Source organism: Muscardinus avellanarius (assembly GCF_963383645.1).
Source record: "Muscardinus avellanarius genome assembly, chromosome: 15".
Lineage (NCBI taxonomy): Eukaryota > Metazoa > Chordata > Mammalia > Rodentia > Gliridae > Muscardinus > Muscardinus avellanarius.
The window spans coordinates 49,067,837-49,092,551 of record NC_137801.1 but is presented as its reverse complement, the minus strand read 5'-3'; the positions used below and the strand labels follow the sequence as shown (position 1 = coordinate 49,092,551).

Sequence of the window (24,715 nt, the reverse complement as noted above, 5' to 3'; positions counted from 1 at the left end):
AAGTATAAAACTTTTGGGGGGTATTTTTTGTTTTTCTTCTATTTATATAAAGTATATGTTCTCAGGTTATTTTTTATTTTTTATTTTTTATTTTTTTTTGGTGGTACTGGGGTTCCTGGAAGCCCTTCTACTTCCGGGCTACACTCCCAGACATATTTTTACATTTTTTTTATTTGGAAACAGGGTCTCCTAAGCCAGCGTGCGCGGCTGGCTTCGAACCTGCGCGATCCTCCTGTCTCAGCCTCCCAAGCGCGGTGATTACAAGCGTGCGCCACCACGCCCGGCTTTTCTCAGGTTATTGATTTTAAAAAAGCAAGCATCGCTGGGCGTGGTGGTGCATGCTTGTAATCCCTGCACTTGGGAGGCCGAGACAGGAGGATCACACAGGTTCGAAGCCAGTCTCAGCTACTTAGTGAGGCTCTCAGAAACTTAGTGAGACCCTGTTTCCAAATAAAATATAAAAAAATAGATCTGGGAGTGTATCCCAGAGGTAGAAGGCTCCTGGGTTCTATCCCCAGTACCATAAATAAATAAATAAGCAAGCACCAAGGATTCATATGATGGTTATGAAATTTCTCTACATTTCAGGGATTATGTTTTTATCTATAGAAGGTAATTTATCCTCTTTGTTTTATTAGTAGGCTTATGCCTCAGATGAGCATATCCTGAAGTTGTTCGAAAGATGCATGCAATCTTTTCTCTTCTCTCAGGGCTTCTGGGCCATGCCTTGGCTGCCTGTCTGACGTCTGTTTCTGATAAGTAAGTTTTAAGTCTCCAACAGCTCTTGGGATTTTTTTGGCAGAGACCTGGTGAGATCATTCTGTTTCCCGCTGAATTTCCTTTCTCTGTATTTTTTTTTTTTTATTGTTCAGATGAACATAATCCTGAAGTATTCAGTAATACCTCTGTTCCCTTAGGAACGATTGGCCTACTCCCTGGTTTTATCTCTCTCTGCACAAAAGCTCCATGTCTCTGTAAAGGAAAACAAAGTTGACATTAACCAGGGAACACAAGTTACCAGAATATGCAGCTGAGTTTCTGAGTTAGGTCAAATTCTGGTGGTGCAGGCTTTTGTTTCTTTGCCTCTTCATTGCCTGTCACCTTAGTCCCAAACTAAAGATGCCATCATAATAATTATTGGTGAATATTGTAAAAAAGTATAAAAGAGAGTATACTAAAAAACTAACAGTATTAAAAAAAAAGTCAGATAAGTATCTTGCTATCTCCTGTTTCTCAATTTTTTCTATCATTTGGATAGTAATAAGACTATTCCTATCAAACATTATTTCTTAATGTGTGGATTTCTATGGGTTCTTCAACCTAAGAATTTATGACTACATCCCAAATGTCTGTTTGTTCCAACAAAAGGCTTAGTTGTAACAAAATACGAAAGCAAACATCTGTACTTGAAAAAAAAAATCCAACAACTATTACATTTCTGTTTGGCTTTATAAATCTTGTATCCCCCTCCTCTCATACCCACTAAGGATATAAAAAGTTTATTAAACAGCTTTGATATTATCTTAAGCAAATGATTTCAATAATTTAAATAAACCAAATTCCCAAATTGTGGTTCAAAATTACAACATCATTTCTTGATTTTTTACAATGATGTGGCTGAGATTCTATCCTACTAGTAACTGTTTAAACTTTTAGAAAGGTTATTATTAATTGAAAAATCTTAAAGTTATACCATTAATATGTTCTGTCTTAAAGAATTAAATAATTTTAAGCCATGTCTCACCTTTCCTCGGATGGGCTCATTGGGAGTCTTTCTAGCATCATATTGATGTATAAAAGAGATATATTCTGTAAACTTGCCTTGATGTTCTGCTGATGCATCCAGAAAGGCAAGTGGGACTAAAAAAAGATATTTTGTGAAGTGAGGATAATAATTAGATTTGTCTACGGAAATATAAGCAGTATTCATAAAACTAATGCTTTAGAATAAAATGCCCACAAAGTGAAATTCCTTAAGTATGCAGGGTTACTCACCCACATCTACATGATAAATGAATGGATTTACCATTTTGTACCCATAAATAGAACCAAATAAAAATCACCAAATTATCCCAATATGTAGTATTATTATTTTTAAAACTAAAATCAGTATTAATACAATAGCATTAAATGGTATTGGCCTTAAAATCTATTTGATATGTTTTGATATGGACACCAAGAAGGTCTAAGGAAAATTTATAAGCCAAATTATGTCACACTTCTAGAAAGGACATGAGAAATTTTATGCTCAATCTGTACGTGACCAAGTGGTTAAAGTGATGGAGAAGGAAATCTAAGTTCAAGTTGCTCCCAGTCAAAACTATGGAATGAATTGGAAAACTGGGGCTGTTGCAGTTGTATCTGAACATATAATTCTTTTTTTTTAATTCATCCAATTACAGAGATTCTAAACATTTGTAAAAAGTATTAGGCCATTTAAATCATTTTTAATATCTTTCAATTTGGGTAATATAGGCATTCATTTATATTGGTCTCTTTACTTCACATACATTTAACAGTTTTAATAGTTATTAAAACTCACTTTAGTTTTACTTTCAGCACATAAAGGTATTTAAAGAATTGGAATAATTTCCAACTATTGCTGATAGTCACAAAATTTAGTGAAATAATTATGTTTTAAAAATTTCCCTTAAAATATGGACATAAGAGTTTATACCTCGAAAAACTCTATGGAATGACATATAAGAAAATGTAATAGTAGCTATTATAAGGGAGAGAACTGGGTGACTGGAGGACAGAGGTGGAGAGAGGTGGATTCATTTTTTATTTATCCTTTGGTATCATTTTAATTTTGTACTATATACATTTATTAACCATTAAATAAAATTTAATGTTTTAAAATCACACTTTTATCACAGTGCTTGGGAGGCTGAGATAGGAGGATGGCACAGGTTCGAAGCCAACCTCAACTACTTAGTGAGGCTCAGCAACTTAGTGAGACCCTGTTTCCAAATAAAATATAAAATAGGTCTGGGAGTATGGCTGGGAGGTAGAAAAGTCCCTGGGTTCTACCCCCCAGTACCACACACACACACACACACACACACACACACACACACACAATCACACCTTTAGTTCCATCCATTTTCTTGTAAATGGTATAATTGTGTTCAACATTATGCTAAGTGAGATTAGTCAGTCACAAAAAATAAAAAATTGGATGCTTTCCCTCATATGTGGACGCTAAGGAGAAAATGGGTCATAGAAGGAACTCTAGACAAAGAAGAAACTATAGATGAATAAATAAGGCAACCTCACTGAGGGGGACAGGAGGGGGCAAGAAGGAAATTTCCTAAAGCACATAATGTATGTTCACAAACATATCAAAGTCAATCACTAAGCCAAATTCAGAAGGAGGGAGGATGAGGGAATGGGGAGTAATGGGGGAAGAGCTAATTGAGTGATGTGTGCATGTATGCCTCTACCATCTTTTACCCATTATGATGTATTACTACAATGCACCAATAAAAAAACATTTTTAAGAAATTACACCTTTAAAATGGGGGTAATATGTAAGAAAGAAAAATGTGTTAGGAAATTTGCAAATATGGGTTAATAATGAATTCAGTTTAATATTCAGTTATTGATGTGAGAGAATTCCACTAGCAGGAATGAATATCCAAATACTTTATTTCATTACCTTTCTTTTAGAACTTGCTAGCACACAAAGAACAGCAGCTACCACAGATGTAATACCTAAAACATTCAGAAAATTCTACCCATAATTTTTTTCCTGAAAATTGGTAAAAGACTACCATTATCTGGATGAATACCATGTTTCGTCTCAAAGAACTTGAGTATTTTCTTTTCTTTTCTTTTCTTTTTTTTTTTGGTGGTACTGGGGTTCCTGGAAGCCCTTCTACCTCCTGGGCTACACTCCCAGACCTATTTTTTTTATTTTTGGAAACAGGGTCTCCTAAGCCAGCGCTGCTGGCTTCAAACCTGTGGCGATCCTCCTGTCTCTGCCTCCCAAGCACGGGGATTACAAGCATGCGCCACCACGCCCGGCTGAACTTGAGTATTTTCTGAAATATAGTTTGATAACTTCTTATATAAAACGAGGCAACTCTAAATTTAAGCCAAGTAGGGTTTTGTCATTTCCAAAGCATGAATTTTGATGTAAGATAGACATGTTTTTAGATTCTGGCACTACCACATTTCCTACTCATGTTACTTTGGAAAAAAATCACTCTACTGCCTCCTCTCTAGAATAAGGATTGTTAATTTGCTTTAAAATATTATTTTTGGTACTGGAAATTGAACACAGGGGCATTTCCCCTCCAAGTTATATCCCCAGCCATGTTTGTTTGTTTGTTCGTTCATTCATTCATTCATTCATTCATTCATTCATTCTTTTAAAACCGAGTCTCACTACTTGCTGAGGCTATCTTTGAACCTGTGATCCTTCTGTTTTAGCATCCTATGTGCTGGGGTTACAAGTGAGTGCCATTATGCCTGGCTACTTTCAGAATTTTGGGAATTAAGGATAATGTCTCTAGGATACTGAGGCTACTTTATGGAGTGTTTTAAAAGTTTCAAGAGGCCAGCTCTTCTGTATTCTGGGGAAAACATAGAAAGAAGAAATCATTCATCTAATGACCTATCAAAAACTTGTGAAAATCCCAAAGACTTTTTAGTAAACTGGAAGGAAGGGTAAGTGGCAGCTTGGACTGGAGGGAAGAAAGATTTAGGTGTAGCCAAAAGAGAATAGGTTAGGAGAGAGGTCTTTTGTTTGTTTTTGTTTTTGTTTTGTTGTACTCAGGATTGAACCTAGGGCCATTCTACCTCTGAGCTATGCTTCTAGTCTTTTTTCTTTTCTATTTTGAAATAGAGTCTTTCTAAGTTGATTATGGCCTTGCTAAGCTGCTGAGGCTGGCTTCAAACCTACAATCCTGTCTCAGCCTCCTAAGCTCTAGGATTAAGGCAGATGCCACTTTAACCAATAAAAGAGATCTTTTAAAATCAGCTCTTGAATAAATGCATGAAAAATGCTCAACATTATTAGCAATTAGAGACATGCAAATCAAAACCACCCTGAGATTCCACCTAACTTCAACTAGAAGGGCAATCATTCAAAACACAACAAATGCTGGTGAGGATGTGGGGGAATGGGAACTCTAATACATTGTTGGTAGGATTTTAAATTAGTGCAACCACTTTAGAAAATAGTATGGAAGATCCTCAGAAGAATGGGAATGAACTTACCATTTGATCTAGCAATACCACTTCTGGGTATCTACCCAAAAGAAAGGAAACCAAACTACCAAACTAATGCATGTGTATCTATGTTTATAGCTACACAATTCACCATTGCAATACTATGGAACCAGTCAAAATGTCCATCAACAGGTGAATGGATTACAAAAAATATGGGATATGTACACAATGGAATCTTACTCAGCCATAAAGAAAAACACAATTACATCATTCACAGGGAAATGGATGGAACTGGAGGACATTATTCTAAGTGAGATTAGTTAGTCACAAAAAATAAGAAATCAGATGTTCTCCCTAATATGTGAAAGTTAGGGAGAGAATGGATCATAGAAAGAACTGTAGACAAAGAAGGAGATACTATAGATAAGCAAATAAGGTGACCTAACTGAGGGGACAGAAGGAGAGAAGAGGAAAACTCTCTAATGAACATGATGTACTTAAACAAATGTACTAAGCTAAACATGAGAAAGAAGAAAAAAGAGGGAATGGGGTGGGAATTAGGTAAGGGTTAAATGGGTGATGGGTATGTCTCCACCATCTTTCATCCCACTAAGGTGTATAAATATAATGCACCAATAAAAGTAAAATAAATTAGCTTTTGACTTTTCCTCACAATGTCTTGAGAGGATCATTACTTCCCCAAGGCCACAGAAACTGGTATTACCTACTTAACTCTGTTGTCAACATAGTAACATTGGAACAGCAAAGAAGTCCCTTCAGGATAAGGAACTAAAGAAAATGGCCATCTGCTGCCACGTTGGACATCTTCTCCACTATTTCCCAGCAACTGTCAGTGCTAGTGGACTTAAAATACCAAGAAAGTGTCTATTCTCACTGATACTGTTCATTCAAGTGTGTATATGTGTGGATGGGTAGGGTCTTGGATTGGCCTAGTAGAGTGACAGCAACTAGTGATGTTCAAAGCTAGTTTTGTAATGTCTGAAACTCTTCAGCCTCAGCCTCACTTTTTCCTCTTAAGCTTCTCTTGGAGGTATACAAGCCAGGCCCTGTTCTGAACCTTTTGCCCACATGAAGCTGCTGATCCCCTTAGGGGAGCATGATGTACATTAAACTACAATTTTAGCATATACTATGTAAAGTAGAATTATTAGAACCTATACACCAAGAGTTTAAAATCAGCCTTAAAAATATCCTCAAAGATATAGAGGTTATTTCTGATATGAGTCAAGAGTAACAGATCACAAAAAAAGAGTGGTGGCACATGCCTATAGTCCCAGTACTTGACAGAGACAGAAGGATCACAGGTTTGAGGCTATTTCTCATCTGAGACACTTCACAGAGCAATCTGTGATCACCCAAGACCAAGAAAAACTATAAATGCTTTCAAATAGAAGATATATACTGAGTAATATTTAAAATATTAAAATAAAAAATATTAAGAGGACTAAGGAGGATTGCAGTTCTTGGCCAGCTTCAGCTACTTAGTGAAGCCTTCTGTAACTTAGTGAGACCTTGTTTCAAAGTAAAGAATAAAAAATAAGGCTGGAGGTGTATTTTCGAGGTAGAATGTCCCTGGGTTCCATATCTAGGACCACAAAAATAAAATGAAATAAAATATTAAAAGTAAAAGAACATTAAGCCTAGAATTTTAATATTCAACTAAACTATCATTTAAATCAAGCCAGAATTAATTATATTGGGGCAAGGAAGGTTTCAACAGACTTCCCCATAAAACAGAACTACTTTGAAGAACTTCTAGAGGAAAAACTCAAGACAAGGAAAAAAGACCCAAATGCTCAAGATAGATGAAGGAAAATAACCAAAGGGTTTCTCTTCTGAAAAAGACAAGGACTAAAGAACAGAAAAAATAAGTATTACCTCCATTAAAACTCAGAATACACAATCAATAAAAATGGTGTGTTCTTATCACTAGCTTTCACCAGGATGATGTGGCAGAAGTGACACTGTCCCAGGTCCAGGTATAAACTTTAAGAAAGCCTTAGAATCTTTTTGAATCCTTAGAAGCCCTGAGCTTCACATAGAAGTCTAGCTACACTGATGAATATACCACAGGAGAAACCTCATGGAGAAAGAGAACTGCTGTCATTGTAGTGTCTCAAATAATTGTTTTAAGCAACTAAATTTGGGATATATATATATATATATATATATATATATATATATATATATATATCTGAAACAGAAATATTTCAGAAAAAAGCTAATTGCATCAATTTGAACAAATCATTTGTTAAGTAGTGATCTAGATTCTTCCCAATAAAAAAATCTTAAAATAGAATTAATTAATTCATTTATTAACGAGGAAAAGTAAAGGGAGGCAAAAGTACTCTGAGGTACCATAGAGAGGAATTTCCTTACCCAGACATTACACTATTAAAATTAGATATAACTACTATTTCATTTATATAAACACATGAGACTTTAAAAAAAAAACTCACAATAGTGAATAATATCTAAGTGCAACAACATGAAAGAGGACATTGAGGTTCTTAGTCTCTACTTAATCATCTAAATTGGACCCAAATAAAGAAGACTATTAAAGTTGGATGTGCGGGTGAATGCCTATAATCCCAGTACTAGAGGATAGTAGGTTCAAGGACAGCCTCAGCGACCAAATGAGATTTTCATCAACTTAGAGAGACCTTGTTTCCAAATAAAAAAATAAAAGAGGTCTGGGAGTGTATCCTGAATAGAATGCTCCTGGGTTCCATTCCTAGTACAACAACAACGACAAAAGACCCGTGACCTGGAGCATCACAGTTCTTCAAGTCTCCAATAAGAAATGGCTTACAATAAAAATCACATTGCGAAATATGGGAATGAAACAGAATGGAAAGAGTAAAAAAGTTGAAGAGGAAGAACCTGAAGAATTTGTGGTGGGAAAAGTACTGGACTGGTGTGTGGTGAATAGAAAGGTGGAGTATTTCCTGAAGTGAAAGGGATTTACAGACAATACTTGGGAACCTGAAGAAAATTTAGATTGTCCAGAATTAATTGAAGCATTTAATTATAAAAAATCTGGTAAAGAAAAGGATGGTACATAAAGGAAATCTTTGACACTGAATCTGATGATAGCAAATCAAAGAAGAAAAAAGATACTGCTGACAAACCACAGGGCTTTGCCAGAGGTATTCTTCCTGAATGGATAATTGGTGCCACAGACAGCAGTGGAGAGTTGATGTTCCTCATGAAATGGAAAGATTCTAATGAGGCCAACTTGGTGCTGGCAAAACAGGCCAGTATGAAGTGTCCTCAGATTGTAATTGCTTTTTATGAAGAGAGACTAACTTGGCATTCTTGTCCAGAAGATGAAGCGCAATAACTGTTTGCATTGTTATATAGATAATATATATAACAATATATAATATATATATAGAACAATGCAATTATAAATCAAATGCCAAGACTCAGATTTCATATATATATAAATTATATATGTATTTATTTTATATTTTATTTTATATTTTCCTTTATATATATGAAATCTGAGTCTTGGTATTTGACTTACTGGTGTGAACAAATAACTACATTTTAATAACAATCAAGTTTGATATGTTGGTTTTGAAAGCAGCACTGGAGGAATTGCTGGGTTTTTTTGTTTTACATCAGTAGCACTGGTTATTTTGAGCAAATAAAAGCTTTCTGTAGTTGTGTCCTTATCAGAAAACAGAATTTGATACCATGATATGTTTCCTCTGCTTTTCTTAATATTAGGAAAATTTCAGTAGTCATACTCAAGCAGAGATTGTCTTAAACTTTTATGTCCAAGGAGCATCCTGAGTTTTTGTGTTTGTGTATGAGTGTGTGTGTATACATAGCATGTAAATGGTTTCTGTTCTTAAGCATTCACCAAAACAAAAACCACAGTTCTTAAGTGCATGTTTCTGAGATGTTATTATTTTGAGCAACCTATGAAATATATCACCTCAAGTTAAACTGAATTTTTCCCCAAGGCCATAAGCTTTCACATTAATGACTTTATAGCTCATTGGACATTTTAAATTGGATAGTTAAAAAGCTGCAGCATCAAAATCCATATATTTTTATAATTACAGAAATATATGTTTATTAGCAAAATTCTTGAAAGAAAAAATACTATCACTAACAATAACTTCCCCACCCAGATAAGAATACTAGACAAATCCTGATTTCCTCTGGTCAACTAAGCAAGACCTGGTAAATGAGCATATTTAAAAGTTCAGCCAAGCAAGGTGGCACACCCTTGTAATCCTAGAATTCAGGAGGCTGAGACCGAGGATCGAGGTTCACTGCCAGCCTCAGCTACTTAGTGAGGCCCTTTGCAACTCAGTAAGACCCTGTTTCAAAATAAAGAATAAAAAATAGGGTAGAGGGTATAGCTTGGAGGTACAATATCCCTGGGTTCCATCCCCAGTACTGCAAAAAAGAAAATAAATAGTTCCTCCAGTGAGCCATTCCATTAAGGAAAAAAAAAAAAAAGTTGGGAGTGGTGATGTTTCAAAACAAAAACAAAAAGGCTAGGGTGTGGCTTGAGGCAGAATGCCTCTGGGCTCTATCCTCAGTGGCCTATACACAGAGTTGACACTGAGGAGTACAGTCCTACACTCCTGTAATCCCAGGATTTGGGAGGCTGAAAAAGGATTGCAGGTTTAAGGCTCCTTCACAGACCCTGTTTCAAAATAAATAGGACTAGGGGTAGATCAGTGGTAGAATGTCCCTGGGTTTGAGTCCTAGTTCCACAGATAAGTATTTCTTTAAGTTGAAATCTAAAAGATCATGATTCATAGAATGTCTTAGTACTTGGCTCACGGGAACATATGGGCAATTTAAGGACCTGCTGATATAGTGAGCACATTTTTATGATTTAAATTTTTGACCTGCATGTATATACCCCAACTCATTCCTTAACATATAATTATACTCAGTCTTTTCAGTATTAGGTTTACTGGTTCAATACAAATCAAGAAATGACTTTGTAGTAATCAGAAAGTTCTCCAACTGTATATTGTTCATTATAAATGGTGGTGAACAGTGGTCAGTAAATAGTTTTATATTAAAAAAGACTATTAGATGAGAACTATAAACATAAGGCAAAGTTCATGAAGAATATTCCAAATGCACTGTTTCTTGGAAACTTGATCTAATTAAAATAAGAAATTTTTAAACAAGTTGGTATCTAGCCACTTATATTGTCAACAAAGTCAGGATTCATTCAAACATGCAATTGGCTCCTTATATTGATGAGAACTTAACACTTTTACTTCAAGAAATTTTCTTAACTTTTTGTTTGCATCTGCTTAAAAGTATTCACCAGTAATATTTTTCTCTTAAAAACTACTCTTCTCAATAATATTTGTTTTGGTCTTACAGTAAAAGATTGTTAATGTAAAAATAGAGAAAGAAAAAGAAAGAAATATAACTATAGCCGGAAATCATTCTTAAGTTACATCTTGGTGCAAAAGAAAACTAAAACCTATTTCAGAAAATTAATTTTACCACTATATCTAGATTTTTAATTAAAAAGTTGACAAATAAGGCCGGGCGTGGTGGCACACGCTTGTAATCCCGCGCTTGGGAGGCAGAGACAGGAGGATGGCGCAGTTTCGGAGCCAGCCGCTCACGCTGGCTTAGGAGACCCTGTTTCAAAAAAAAAAAAAAAAAAGTATAAAAAATAGGTCTGGGAGTGTAGCCCGGAGGTAGAAGGGCTTCCAGGAACCCCAGTACCACCACCAAAAAAAAAAAAAAAAAAGTTGACAAATACCCAAAGTTTAATTTAATAAAGCCCTTCTTTACCAGTTAGGTCTGCCTTTCCAGTTTATAAAGTTTTATTATATAAAACCAAATGTGAAGACTTATTCTCACAGTGATTCAGATACGATGAAACATAGCTATTTGCTAACTAACCATGGATGGCAGCCAGGAAATTGTGTGGTGGTACAAGACATAAAGAGCACTTTCATTGTCAGCACAAGATAACATGGCTGAAATGCCAAGACGAGGCGTAGCTCAGTGGGCTGGTAGAACAGAACGACTCTGAGATGACTTTTAATTGGTATTAGCACATGTTGATACACACATTTTTCTATTTGTACTAACATATAAAAATATGGCATTTTTTACAAGTTTTACACATATTTTTTAAAGTTATACTAAAATATTTTCTTCTTAAAAATAATTTTTATCTAGTATCCAAACACCACCCAAATTAGGAATTAGTCACAGGCTTATGTTGTTTGTTATATGTTGGATTAAATTACATCATAACTTTAAATAGTTTTTCAGTAATGTGTAATTATCAATTATTTAATAAATATTTATTAGTTCAGGCATTATACTAGCCCTGGGATCTAATAATGAATTTAGTAATAGGAAATACCAATAAAAAAGCAGAGGAAGAAAGAGAGAGAGAGATACCATGATACCCTGCAAGGTTTCCAAAGCTAAGTTCTAACTTGACACCACTTTGATTAATAATAGAAACAGCTAACATTTGTTGTATACTATGTACCAAGCACTGTGGTACTAACCACGGTGGTAGGCACTTTACATGTTACTTCATTTAGTTCTCATAATAATTCTGCAAAGTATAACTTATTCTCATCTCATAAATTGAATAAAATAAAATGATGAAATATAAGTAATGGTCCTAGGATCGGAAAACCCTTCTAAGTCGTGACAAAAGGGGAGTGGCAAAGGTGACAAATTACTATGATTTTACATTAAACATTAGACATGATGAGTTCAACCTGTATACTATTTGCCATCATTTCCTTAATCCCAGTAAAATGATAGTAAAGAAATTAAGAAAAGCTGAGCATAGTGGCATATGACTGTAATCCCAATACATGGGAAACTGAAAAAGGAGGATCACAGGTTTGAGGCCAGCCTCAGCAACTTAATGAGACTCTGTTTAAAAAAAAAATAACTTGGGGGTATAGTTCAAAAGTAGAATACCTAAATTCAGTCCCAAGCAAGCAAGCAAGCCTCCTTATGGAAAAAAAAAAAAGAACAAAATGGGAGTTAAGAAGTTAACAAATTTGGAAGCTGTAAAGCAAACAGGTAAGAGTAATAATTGTCTTGAGTAGGCCTAAAAAATTTGGAAGCTAAGTGCTTATGGGGATAAAAATCATGCCAATTCATGCCACAGTATTCCAGTAAAGCTCAGGAATTGGGGAGGTATCAAATACTGTTGAGAAGGGAGCATGGGGTAGTGGTAGGAGTCGAAGTTGCAAACAGAGGATGTGTGAAGGATTCCTGGATTATCCATTCTTTACCCCAGGCAGAAGTTTGGATAATTAGTTTCTGGAAAAATCAACTGGCTCAACAGAACAGATTCCCCCAGTTTGGGGGATCCCTCATGAAATAACTGGACTTTCCTCGATCAACTTAAAACAAAGCCCATCTGTCCAGTCTCATCTTCTGCCCCTCTTCCATATCCCTACAGCTAGAAAGAAGCAATTGCTCTTTATGAGAAAAGGACTGATTGGTTAACAAAAAATGTCAGTTAAAGCAAAGAATCTATATTATACTGAGATATTTCATTTTAGCCAGTTCACTTATCAAATTTTTATTGTGTTCCAGGCCATTTTAAGTATTCTTTTATGACCAGATTCTCTTTTATGACTATTTTGCTCATACCTAATCAGCATTTTTTTAAAGTTAGAGACTGATAATTTATCAAGACTGTATAGAGCATTTGACTTTGAATATTTTATATGAACAATTGTTTTCATAGTTCATTTAAATTTGCAAGAATACATAATTAAACTATGAAAGTTGGGTAGCAAATACATAAATATAAATTGATTTGGAGACAAGCCTGGCTTACAGATAAATCCTTATATCCTTGGTCTGAGTTATTTGACTGTCTCTAAATCTCCATGTTATGAGCAATAGAAAATAAAGTAAGCAAATTTGGCAGATAAAATAGAGCCATGCAGGCCATGGTGAGGAATTTGAAATTTATTTTATGAACAATGAGAAGTTCCTGAAGGACCTAAAGGAAGGCAGAGAGATCACTGGTGCTTTTAAAAGATTGGATGATGATGTGGAACACAGCATGAAGGACAAAAGGTAGCAGGTAGCAGCCACACCACATTGGTTTAGTGAAGATGGAAGTAGACAGGGGATGTGTTTTCGAGATAGAGGAGTCACCACTTGCTGATGGGCTGAGGAAGGGAAGGGAGAGTTTCAGAATGGAATGATTTGTAGATTATCAACACTTGAGCACCTGGGGGAATGGAGATGACACTTATTTGAAATGGGAAATACTGGAGGGGGCATAGGTTTGGATAGGGTAAATGAAACCTACTCATATCAAGTTGGAAATGCAATTGGTGATCCAGGAGGTAATGTTAACTGCATGGTTAGTTATGTGAGTAATCAGTGAAGAGGCTAGGATTAGAGAGAGAAACCTAGTTCTCATACTGACTACTACTACTACTACTACTACTACTACTACTACTACTACTACTTTTTCCTTTCTCCTCATTTCTCCTCTTTCTATTCCTCCTCTTCTTGTTCCTCTTCCTCCTCTTCCTCTTCTCTTCTTTTTTGTGGTACTGGGATTGAACCCTAAACCTCCTATATAGCATACATGCAGTATTATACCCCACTGACCTACACCTCAGCCCCTGACCATCAAGCTTCTCTTGTTTCATCTAGTATCTCTTGATTATCCATATATTAAATATATTAGCACTTCTCTTTTTTTTTCTACTTTCCATTTCTTAGTGTTGGAACCCAGGGCCCTGTGCAAGATTGGCAAGTACTCTACCACTGAGCTATACACCTCCAGCCCTAACTTTCTGTTTCCTATTAAACGTATATTTACTTTTCTTATTAAGGCTATAAACATAAATTCTGTTATGTAATCATATTTAAAATGTCCATATTTTATCTATATGTTGATACTAAAAGTTGGAAACTACTAAATAGCATTTTCAATATTATATAAGTATAGATCTTTTTACTTAAGAACCAAATAGTGTGCTGGGACTTCATTTCCTTCTTAGTTGTTTTTATGTCCAGTGTTACTTGAAAAAAAAAAATGGTTTCAGTATCCGTGCCAAGTAAAGGCTCCTCTTTAGGTTTAAAATTATCTCCCTTGAGAACCTCAAAGACATCACTGCTACTGTGCTCTCAAATCAGTGCTGCTTTCTTAGAAGATATTTTACTTCATGAAAACTTATACAATTTTCTTTACGTGATTTTGAAATTTATTTTTCTTTTCTTGCTTTTTTCCTAAAACATTCTGATGGTCTTAATGTTAAGATAGGGGAGTGTTCATGATGGAAACAGATATTTCAGAAAAACTTTTGGAGTGAACTCTGACTTCTTTACCTCCGTCATCCTTGATTTATCCTGTGCCTGCTGACTAAGCCTACCAGGGCTTTTACCAAGTAGACTGGCTCTTCTTTGCTGAATTTCCTTCTAGGTATTGCTTCTCTGCTCTCTTATCCATCAACAGGTTTCCATTCTTTCTTGCATTAGAGAAGGTCTTACATCCATTCTCTTCACCTTTATCAGTTTATTGTTTTGCTATTATTCAATAGGGTCAAAAAGCCATAATAATAAAAACACATGGTACTGGCACAAAAACAGACACAGAGACCAATAGAGCAGAATAGAAGACTCAGAAAAAAAATCCACACACTTATCGCCAATTGGTTTTTGACAAAGGGGCCAAAAACATATACTGAAAAAAAGCCTCTTCAACAAATGGTGTTGGCAAAACCAGTTAACCATATGCAGACAAATGGAAATAAAACCCACTTTCTCATCCTGCACAAGAGTAAATTCAAGCTGGATAAAAGACTAAAAATCAGATCAGAGACCTTGCAGCTCCTTGAAGAGGACATAGGTCTAACACTACAATACATAGGCATGGGTAGAAACTTTCTCAACAAGACCCAAAAGGCACAAGAAACTAAAAAGCAGATCAATGTATGGGATTGCATTAAACCGAAGAGCTTCTGTACAGCAAAGGAAACTATTAAGAACCTCAACTGAGAGCTAACAGAATGAGAGATTTTTGCCATTTACTCCTCCAAAAGAGGACTAATATCTAGAATATACAAAGAACTCAATAAACTCAGCACTAAGAAAACAACCCCATCAAAAATGGGCAAGTGAGCTAAACAGACACTTCACAAAAGACAAAATTCAAAGAGCCAATAAATTAATGAAAATATGTTCAACATTATTAGCAATCAGAGATGCAAATTAAAACTACCCTGATATTTTCCTAACTACAAATAGAATGGCAATTACTAAAAACACAAACAACAAATGTTGGTGAGGGTGTGGAGAAATGGGATCTTTTATGCATTGTTGGTGGAATTGCAAATTAGTGCAGCCACTTTGGAAAACTGTATGGAGGATCCTCAGGAGAATGGAAAAGAACCTACCATATAATTCAGCAATACCACTTTTGGGTATGTACCCAAAATAATGGAAACCAAACTACCAAAGTAATGCTATGTTCATATCTATGTTCATAGCTGCATAATTCACAATTGCCAAACTATGAAACCAGCCAAGATGTGCATCAACAGATGAATGGATTACAAAACTGTGGGATATGTACACAATGGAATTATACTCAGCCATAAAGAAGAACAAAATTATGTCATTTCAGGGGAAATGGATGGAACTAGAGAACATTATGTTAAATATTAGTCACAAAAAGTAAAAGATCAGATGCTCTTTTTAATATGTGGTAGCTAGAAAGAAAAAGGGTCATAGAAGAAACTCTAAACAAATGAGGAGACACTATAGATGAGCAAATAAGGTGACCTAATTGAGGGGGATAAGAGGGGCAAAGAGGAAAATTCTTTAATGCACATGATGTACATTCACAAACATATCAAAGCCAATCACTAAGCCAAATATGAGGAGGGAGGGGATAGCAAATAGGGAGGAATTGGGGAAAGCCTAAACGAGTGATGTGTGCATGTATGCCTCTTCTATCTTGTATCCCATGAAGATGTATAATTACAATGTACAAATAAAATAAATAAAAGTCATCTTTTGTTGACTACTGTCATGTATGATAATAACTTATTTGAAGTTTAGCTTATGCACTTTTATATGGAGTGAGGACCAGAGTAGGTAATCAAAAATGCATTATTGACTTCCGGGAAGATGGCGACTGAGGAAAGCAGCATTTGCGAGTCCCACTAACACTTGATTTCTATTGCCACAAAATCAGTGCTTTTCATAGCTAGAAATAACTATCATCAGAGAAATAGAAACTGTAAATATAAGGGACAGAGAAAAAGAAGACTAAAAGAACAACCAGAGACCAGAGAAGAAACCAGTCCGTATTGCAGTGGCAGAGCCATGCTGGCGCCATCTCGCCTCACAGCACCAGGCTCCAGAGAGGAAAGGTAAACTAGGAGCTGAGGCAAGCAGCTGCAGATCATTTGGGTGTAGTTCAGTGGTTCTTTCAGCGCAAAGAGCATCTAAAATTCCCAGTGGCCAAGCTTATCATGCTCTTCAAGGACTCAGAGTGGAGCTCAAAACCAAAGAAGAAATACGCCAGCCTCACAGCCAAAGTCGTGGCAGTGGCGCCATATTGCCAGCAGTGGTGGAGAGTTCACTACGCCCGACAGCTCCAGATCAGTGCACACAACAACTGTAAGTGAAATTGAGGCCCCTACAGGAGAAATCCCAGCACTGCACCCCCAGGGACTTGTGTAGCTTTGATAATCTCCCTGGGTCTGAGATTTTAGAGTAACCCAGTGAAGTAGTCGCGGTGGCAGAGGTACCATACCCTAGTCATAGCTTCCCGTGGGAAAACGCCCAGCCCGGCATCCCTACGGTCTTGCGCAGCCTCGATTAACTTCCTGGGTCTGAGACTTTGTGATACAACCCAGTAAAGGAGTAGTGGTGGCTGAGATTACGACAAACTCGAGATCTAGAACACCCTAAGTGAAGTCGTGCTGATGCGGGGAAGAACTCAGAGAAGGCACAAACTTCTGAAATCATGGGAAAGAGGAACAATAACTCTAAAACATTGTTGGTGGGATTGCAAATTAGTGCAACCACTTTGAAAAACAGTATGGAGAATCCTCAGAGAATGGGAACAAATCTATCATTTGATCCAACAATACCAATTCTGGGTATCTAACCAAAAGAAAGGAAACTAAACTACCAAACTAATGCATGTGTATCTATGTTCATAGCTGCACAATTCATCAAACCAAACTATGGAACCAGACAAGATGTCCATCAACACATGAATGTATTACAGAACTGTGGGATATGTACACAATGGTATTTTACTCAGCAATTAAAAGAAACTCAATTACATTATTTTCAGGGAAATGGATGGAACTGGAGGACATTATGCTAAGCAAGATTAGTCAGTCACAAAAAATAAGAAATAGGATGCTTTCCCTAATATGTGAAAGCTAAGGAGAAGTGGGTCATAGGAGGAACTCTAAAAAGGAAATCCTATAGAGCAAACAAGACAACCTAAATGAGGGGATGGGAGGGAGGAAGAAGGAAATTCTCTAAAACACAAAAGTACTTAAACATATCGAAGTCCACCACTAAGCCAAATATGGGAAGGAGGGATGGGCAGGGAATGGGGTGGTAATTGGGTAAGGGCTAAATGGGTGATGTGCACATGTATGTCCACACAAGTTTTTTACCCCAATATGATGTATGAATATAATGCACTAAAAATAATTAATTTAAAAAGATATGAGAAAATTCAAACTTATTAATAATAATAATAATAATAATAATAATAATAATGTACAAATTATAGCCAGCAATGAGGGCACACACTTGTAATTCTAGTACTTGGTAGTATGAGATGGGAGATCTCAGGTTCCAGAACAGCCTCAGCCAAGTAGTGAGAATTCTACCTCTAAGGTACACCCCCAGCCATATTTTTTATTCTGTATTTAGAAACAAGGTCTAACTAAGTTGTGGAGGACCTCACTAAGTAGCTGAAGCTGGCCATGAACCTGTGATCTTCCTGTCTTAGCCTCCCAAGTCCTGGGATTACAAACACCACCACACTTGGTTTCTCCTGTTTTAACAGTAACTTTTTCATATCTTCTTTGGCTAGACTTAGATAAGAGGTAAGGAGTCTGTTTGTTTAGTTGCATATTTTCTGTGTTTAATTCCTCGATCTTTCTTTGATTTTTTCTCTACATCTTTTACATAATTTACTAGTTACATCTGAAAACATATAAGAGAAAAGCTTTAAAATATTGATATTTGCTATTTTTTTCATCAAAAGCACATGTGACTTTATTCCCCATATAAGAAAAATGATCTTTTTTTTATCAAAGTTTCAAGGTCATATAAAAACTGACTGGTATTCATTTTGTAACATTAGGAATCCCTTTTGTGACCTTCTGGTACACGTGTCTATATGCCCCCCCCATCCCATCACTACCAGAAGTATAGGTTTCCTATTTTTCCTTCGTTCTATAGAAAAAAATTTCCTAGTGTGAAACTAGCCAATCAGATTAGATTGCGAGGTCTCATCCCAGCCAATGAGGGATGGCACAGTGAGCTATATGTCAGGAGGATAAAAAGGAGCCAAGCCTGCCAGCCCAGTATGCTTGTTCTTATTTATAGTGTGTGCACAACCCTTCTGCACAGAAGTAAAGTAACTTGCTGAGTTACTTTTGAGTTCATGAGTATTTATTTCAATATTTCCCTAAAATCTTTTTCTAACACCAAAACCATCTTAGGCCTGGTGCTGTGGCCTTGGTCCCTGGAAAGGGAATGACATGTTCAGGAAGTAGTGGGTGGTCAGCCATGCAGGGTTGTGGCCACTTGGAAGGCTAAGACAGGAGGATCAGCAACTTAGTGAGGTCCTCTACAACCCAGAGAGACCCTGTTTCAAAATTTAAAAAAATAAAATAAAATTAGGCTGGGTATAGCTTAGCAGTGGAATACCCCCTGGGTCAATTCCCAATACTAACAAAAAAATTAAAATAAAAAAAAAGTGAGTGAGTGGTCTGGTGAGGCTACAATGAGTGGAAAGAAGAGAGGTAACAGAGTGAAAGGTGAGATTTTTATGCAGAATGGAAGTTTTGAGGCAGGGCACAGGACCCGGGAATAGGAAGAATTAAAGCAGCCATCTGCATTCCCCTTTCTGTGAGGTTGGGGAGGTGAGCAGGAAAGGGAGAGACTTGAGGGGCCCCAGGGAATCAGGGCCTGGGCCAGCCCACAGATAATCATTCAAATTAAGGATCAAGTCAGTGCAAAAGTCCTTGCTCCCCCAACCCAATTCTGACCAATCATAAAATAACAGATAGAAAACCTCAGGACGGTTTAAAACCCCATTCCCCAAGGGCTTCAAGGTCACTCTCTTTCCTGGAGCACCCCCTTAGTGAGAGGGGGGGTTGGGAGTTGGAGCTACTCTGTCCTCTTTCATTAACTTAAAATAAACTTTCAGCTGGGCGTGGTGGCACAGGCTGGTAATCCCCACACTTGGGAGGTGGAGACAGGAGGATTGTGCAGGTTCGAAGCCAGCCTCCCTGGCTTAAGAGACCTTGTTTCCAAATAAAATATAAAATAGGTTTGGGAGTGTAGCCTGGAGGTAGAAGGGTTCCATCCCCAGTACCACCAAAAATAAAAAGATAAAAGTAAATAAATAAACTTTCATATTTCTGTAAAAATGAATTATTATTTTGACTTGATCTTGAACTTGTTCAAAAATTGATAAATATTATTTGAAGGTTAGAGATGACTAGGATGTGGCTAAGAAACACATATAACCTCTTTTTTGGTACTGGAGATTGAACCAGAGGATAGTCTACCTCTAATCTATACCTTACATACACCCTTTTTTATAATTTTCTTTTGAAACAGGGTTTCACTAAGTTTTGAAGGTTGGCCTTGAACCTGTGATCCTCTTGTTTTAGCCTCATAAGTACTGGGATCACAGGCATGCACCATCAGTTCAGATATGACTTTAATAAAATGTGACCTGGACTTCTGGAAGGATAGCAACAGAGGGAAGCAACACATACCAGTACTGCTAACCTTGATCTCCATTGCCTTAAAAACAATGCTCTTACAAAAGCCAAAAAACATCTTTAAAAGAACAAAGGTGACAGGCAAAAAGGCTGTGAGAATGTTCAGAGAGCAGAAAATAAACCCACCTGCCTAGGACTGTGGGTACCACAAAGGCACCGTCTTGCCTCACTGTACCTGATTCCAGAGACAAACAGGAAAACAAACAAGGACCTGAAGTAAGCAGCTGCAGATCATCAGAATTGTAAGCCATCAGTTCCTCCTGCGCCAATATCGGCTACAACTTCCAGTAGTGGCGACTGAGTTCACCATGCCCTCCAGAGATCCAGACCAGCACTCAAAAACACCAGAAAAGAAACCCACCCACCTTGCATGCACTGGTACCACAGCGGCACCATCTTGCCTCATTGCACCTGAATCCAGAGACAGACAGGAAAACAAGGACCTGAAATAAGTGGCTACAGATCATTGGAATTGTAAGCAATCAGTTCCTCCTGAGTAAATATTGGCTACAACTTACAGCAGTGACTGATGAGCTCACCATGCACTCCAGAGATCCAGAACAGCACTCATTCCCCATCAGTAAGTGAACCCACCATCCCCATAGAAGAACACCCAGCATGGTGCCCCCAGGGACTCGGCAGCTGTGATAAACTCCCTGGATCTGAGACTTTGGGGTTCAAACCAGAGAAGGTGGGGGTAGTGTCTGCTATTGGACAAAGCAGAGGCTTGGACAGACTCAGGTTCTCATCAGTAGAAAGTATGTGGGGAGACCTACACTTAACACTAGATCCAACTAGTATGATCTCTGGGGTCAACACAGACTACCCAAATTGTGGTGAATGGGGAGAAGTTAGACCAGACCAGCCCTAGCTGTATAGAAAAGAGACTCATAGATTGAGTTTGGTCTCAGAGACATCTGCCACCTACAGAAGCAGGAAGAGACCAAGACTCCATAACTGTGGGAAGCATGGAGGTTGATCTATACTTAACACTAGATCCAGCCTCATTGATACCAGCCATTTGCATAGACTGAGAAAGACTTAGAGAACCAGGCTTGCAGCAGGGAAGTTGACGGTGGCAATCAGTGTCTACACAGAGAGAGACTGCAGAAACACAGTAAGATAAATATTCATATATATTTGTAGGGTTGCATTATGTGTGTGTGTGTGTGTGTGTGTGTGTGTGTGTGTGTGTGCGCGTGCGCATATGCTTGCTTGATCACTCTATTCCCAACCCTTCTCCCAAGCTTCTTTCCTTGTACATACCTACTCTTTTCTCTCTATCCCTTTATTTATTTTCTTTTTCTCTCTTCTTTTCTCTTCTTTGCCTTGTATTAAATCCACTTCATACCACTATACTAAAAACTCTACATTGGTTACTAGAATATTACTAAATATTCACTATCTCTAACCTCTACTATATAATAACTTACCAAACTCACGCTCTCATCAATTTGATCCTATCTGTGGCCTTACCATATTCTTGCATTTATGAATTCACTTCCCTCCTCACTCAACCTTCACTATTGGATACAACATAACCTTCCCTTGGAAATACCAGCTGACACCTAGAGACTGAGAGAAATCTACCAAAAGCAACAGATACAAGCTTCTGAAATCATGAGAAGGAGGAATAACAAGGAAGCAATGAGCTCCCACAATAACAAAACCTGACAACACAGAATTGCAGAGATCTCCAGAAAGTCAAATGAATAATGTAACTATAGAAATAATACAAGACTTCTGAAAACAATTTAGAGAGAGTCTGAAAAAATAAAGGATGCAATCACTGAGTGAAGGCATCAATTCAAACTATAAACAATAAATTAGAAAACACGTAGAATCTCGCTCCTAGAAGATGATCACTCCAAAAATGAACGCATAGTATGTAACTTAGAAAAAACAATTCAACAGCATGAACTGGACATTGAAGAAATATGGGGCTATTTTAAAAGAGCTAAAAGAGCTAACTTAATAATAATTGGCACAGAGAAGGAATAGAAGGTGAAACAAAAGGGATCAACAATCTTTTCAAAGAAGTGATATCAGAAAAATTTCCAAACAGAAATGAAGTTGATACACAGGTACAGGAAACATATAGAAGATCAGAGAAAAGGTTCACCATGCCACATAATGGTCAAGCTGACCAACATAGAAGCCAAAGAGAGAATCTTAAGAGCAACAAAAACAAAAGACCAAGTGACATTCAGAGGCAAACCATTGAGAATCACTCCAGGTTTCCCAAAAATAAGTCATGAAAGAGTAACATATTTCAAACTCTGAAAGAAAACAACTTTTAGCCAAAAAATTTTTACTCAGCTAAGCTATCTCTCAAATTAGACGGGGAAATAAAAATCGTCCATGACAAAAAGAAGCTGAAGGAATTTAAGTTTTCCAAACCAGCACCAGACAAAATACTCAACAATTAAATGCAAAGAAGAAATAAGATAAATAAAAATTTTCATCCAGCAAATAACTAAGCAATGAAGAACAGATAGTACCTCAAACTGAAGTTAAAACTCAATAAGTTAGGAATTAAAAACCACCTCAAACCTATATCGATGATGAACCTGGATGCAAAACTGCTAAACAAAATACTAGCAACATGCATTCAAAAACACATCAAGAAAATCATATACCATGACCAAGTAGGGCTCCTCCCAGGGAAGAAACACTGGTTCAACACATGAAAATCAGTCCAAGTAACTCATTATATAAACAGAACCAAAGACAAAAATCACATGATCATTTCAATAAATGCTGAAAAAGCATTTGATAAAATCCAACATCTATTTATGCTAAAAAAACTGCAGAGAACCTGAATAGAAGGAACATGCCTCAGCATTGTAAAGGTAATCTACAATAGGTCCACAGCCAACATCATATTAAATGGGAAAATCTGTAAGAATTTGCCCTAAAAACAGGAACAAGACAAGGATGTCCATTATTACCACTTCTTTTCAATATAGTACTTGAGATTCTAGTCAGAGCAATAATGCAAGAAAAGAAAATCAAAGGAATACAAATAGAAAAAAAAAAACTCAAACTTTCACTATTTGAAGATGACATGATACTAAGAAGACCCAACAAACTAAAAAAAAAAAAAAAAAAAAAAAAAGGCTTAGAGAACTGATCCACAGATTCAGCAAGATATCTGCATACAAATAAATCTTAAAAAACTGGAAGCTTTTCTGTATACCAACCATAAATCCACTGAGAAAGAAATCCAGAAAACACTTCCACTCAGGATACCCCCCCAAAAAATAAAATACTTAAAAATACTTAGAAATAATCTTAGCCATGGAGGCAAAAGACCTCTACAAAAAGAATTATAAAACACTGAAAAAAAATCAAAGAAGACCTAAAAAGATGGAAATATCTTCCATGTTCATGGATAGGCAGAATAAATATCATCAAAGTGACCATACTTCCAAAAGTAATCTACAGATTCAATGTAATACCCATTAAATTACCATGATCATTCCTTACAGACATAGAAATATCAGTCCTTAAATTCATTTGGAATAGTTAAAGTAGTTCTCAGCAACAAAAATGCCAGAGGAATCACAATCCCTGGCTTTAAATTATACTATAGAGCAATAAAAACAGCATGGTACTAGCACAAAAACAGATACATAGACCAATGGAGCAGAATGTAACACTCAGAAAAAAATCCACACACTTACAGCTAATTGAATTTTGACAAAGGGGCAAAAAAACATATACTGGAAAAAAGATGGCCTGTTCAACAAATGGTGATGGTAAAACTGCATAAAATCATATGCAGAAAAATGGAAATGAATCCCACTTTCTCATCTTGCACAAAAGTCAATTCAAGATGGATCAAAGACTTGGAAATAAGACCGTAGACTTTGAGGCTCCTTGAAGAGGTCATAGGTCCAACACTGCAATACATAGGCACAGGTAAAAACTTTCTCAGCAAGACCCAAAGGCACAAGAAACTAAAAGGTAAATCAATACGTGGGATTGCATGAAACTAAGGAGCTTCTGTACAGCAAAAGAAACTATCAAGAACCTCACCAAGAGCCAACAGAATGGGAGATTTTTGTCAAGTACTCAATAGAGGACTAATATCTAGACTATACAGAGAACTCAAGAAACTCAGCACTAAGAAAACAAGTAACTTAATCAAAAAGGGGAAGGAAACTGAATAGATACTTCATGAAAAAATTCAAATGGCCAATAAATGCATGAAAAAATGCTCAACATCATTAGCAATCAGAGAGATGCAAATTAAAACTACCCTGAGATTTCGCCTAACTCCAAATTTAAATGGCAGTCATTCAAAACACAACAAAAATAAATGATGGTAAGAAGTGGGAACTCTACTACTTTGTTGGTAGGACTACAAATTATTGCAACCACTTTGAAAGACTGTATGAAGGATCCTCAGAAGAATGGTAATGAACTTAACATATGATCCAGCAATACCACTTCTGGGTATCTATCCAGAAGAATGGAAACCAAACTACCAAACTAATGCA

At 36.6% G+C, this 24,715-nt stretch overlaps 1 protein-coding gene and 1 pseudogene across 2 annotated transcripts in view; one reads left to right on the top strand and one right to left on the bottom strand.

Annotated features, from left to right (window-relative positions):
• Positions 1-603: 603 nt before the first annotated feature.
• CIMIP6 (ciliary microtubule inner protein 6) overlaps positions 604-24,715 on the bottom strand; it is a gene marked incomplete at both ends in the record, with an annotated part of 39,793 nt that continues 15,681 nt past the window's right edge. The window contains 3 exon segments of the mRNA XM_080711366.1: positions 604-861; positions 865-972; positions 1,745-1,860. Of these exon segments, the coding sequence (XP_080567492.1) occupies positions 604-861; positions 865-972; positions 1,745-1,860 (482 nt within the window).
• On the top strand, positions 8,034-8,542 carry LOC308274408 (chromobox protein homolog 3-like; annotated as a pseudogene). Its single transcript has one exon. The product of its transcript is annotated as a chromobox protein homolog 3-like (transcript).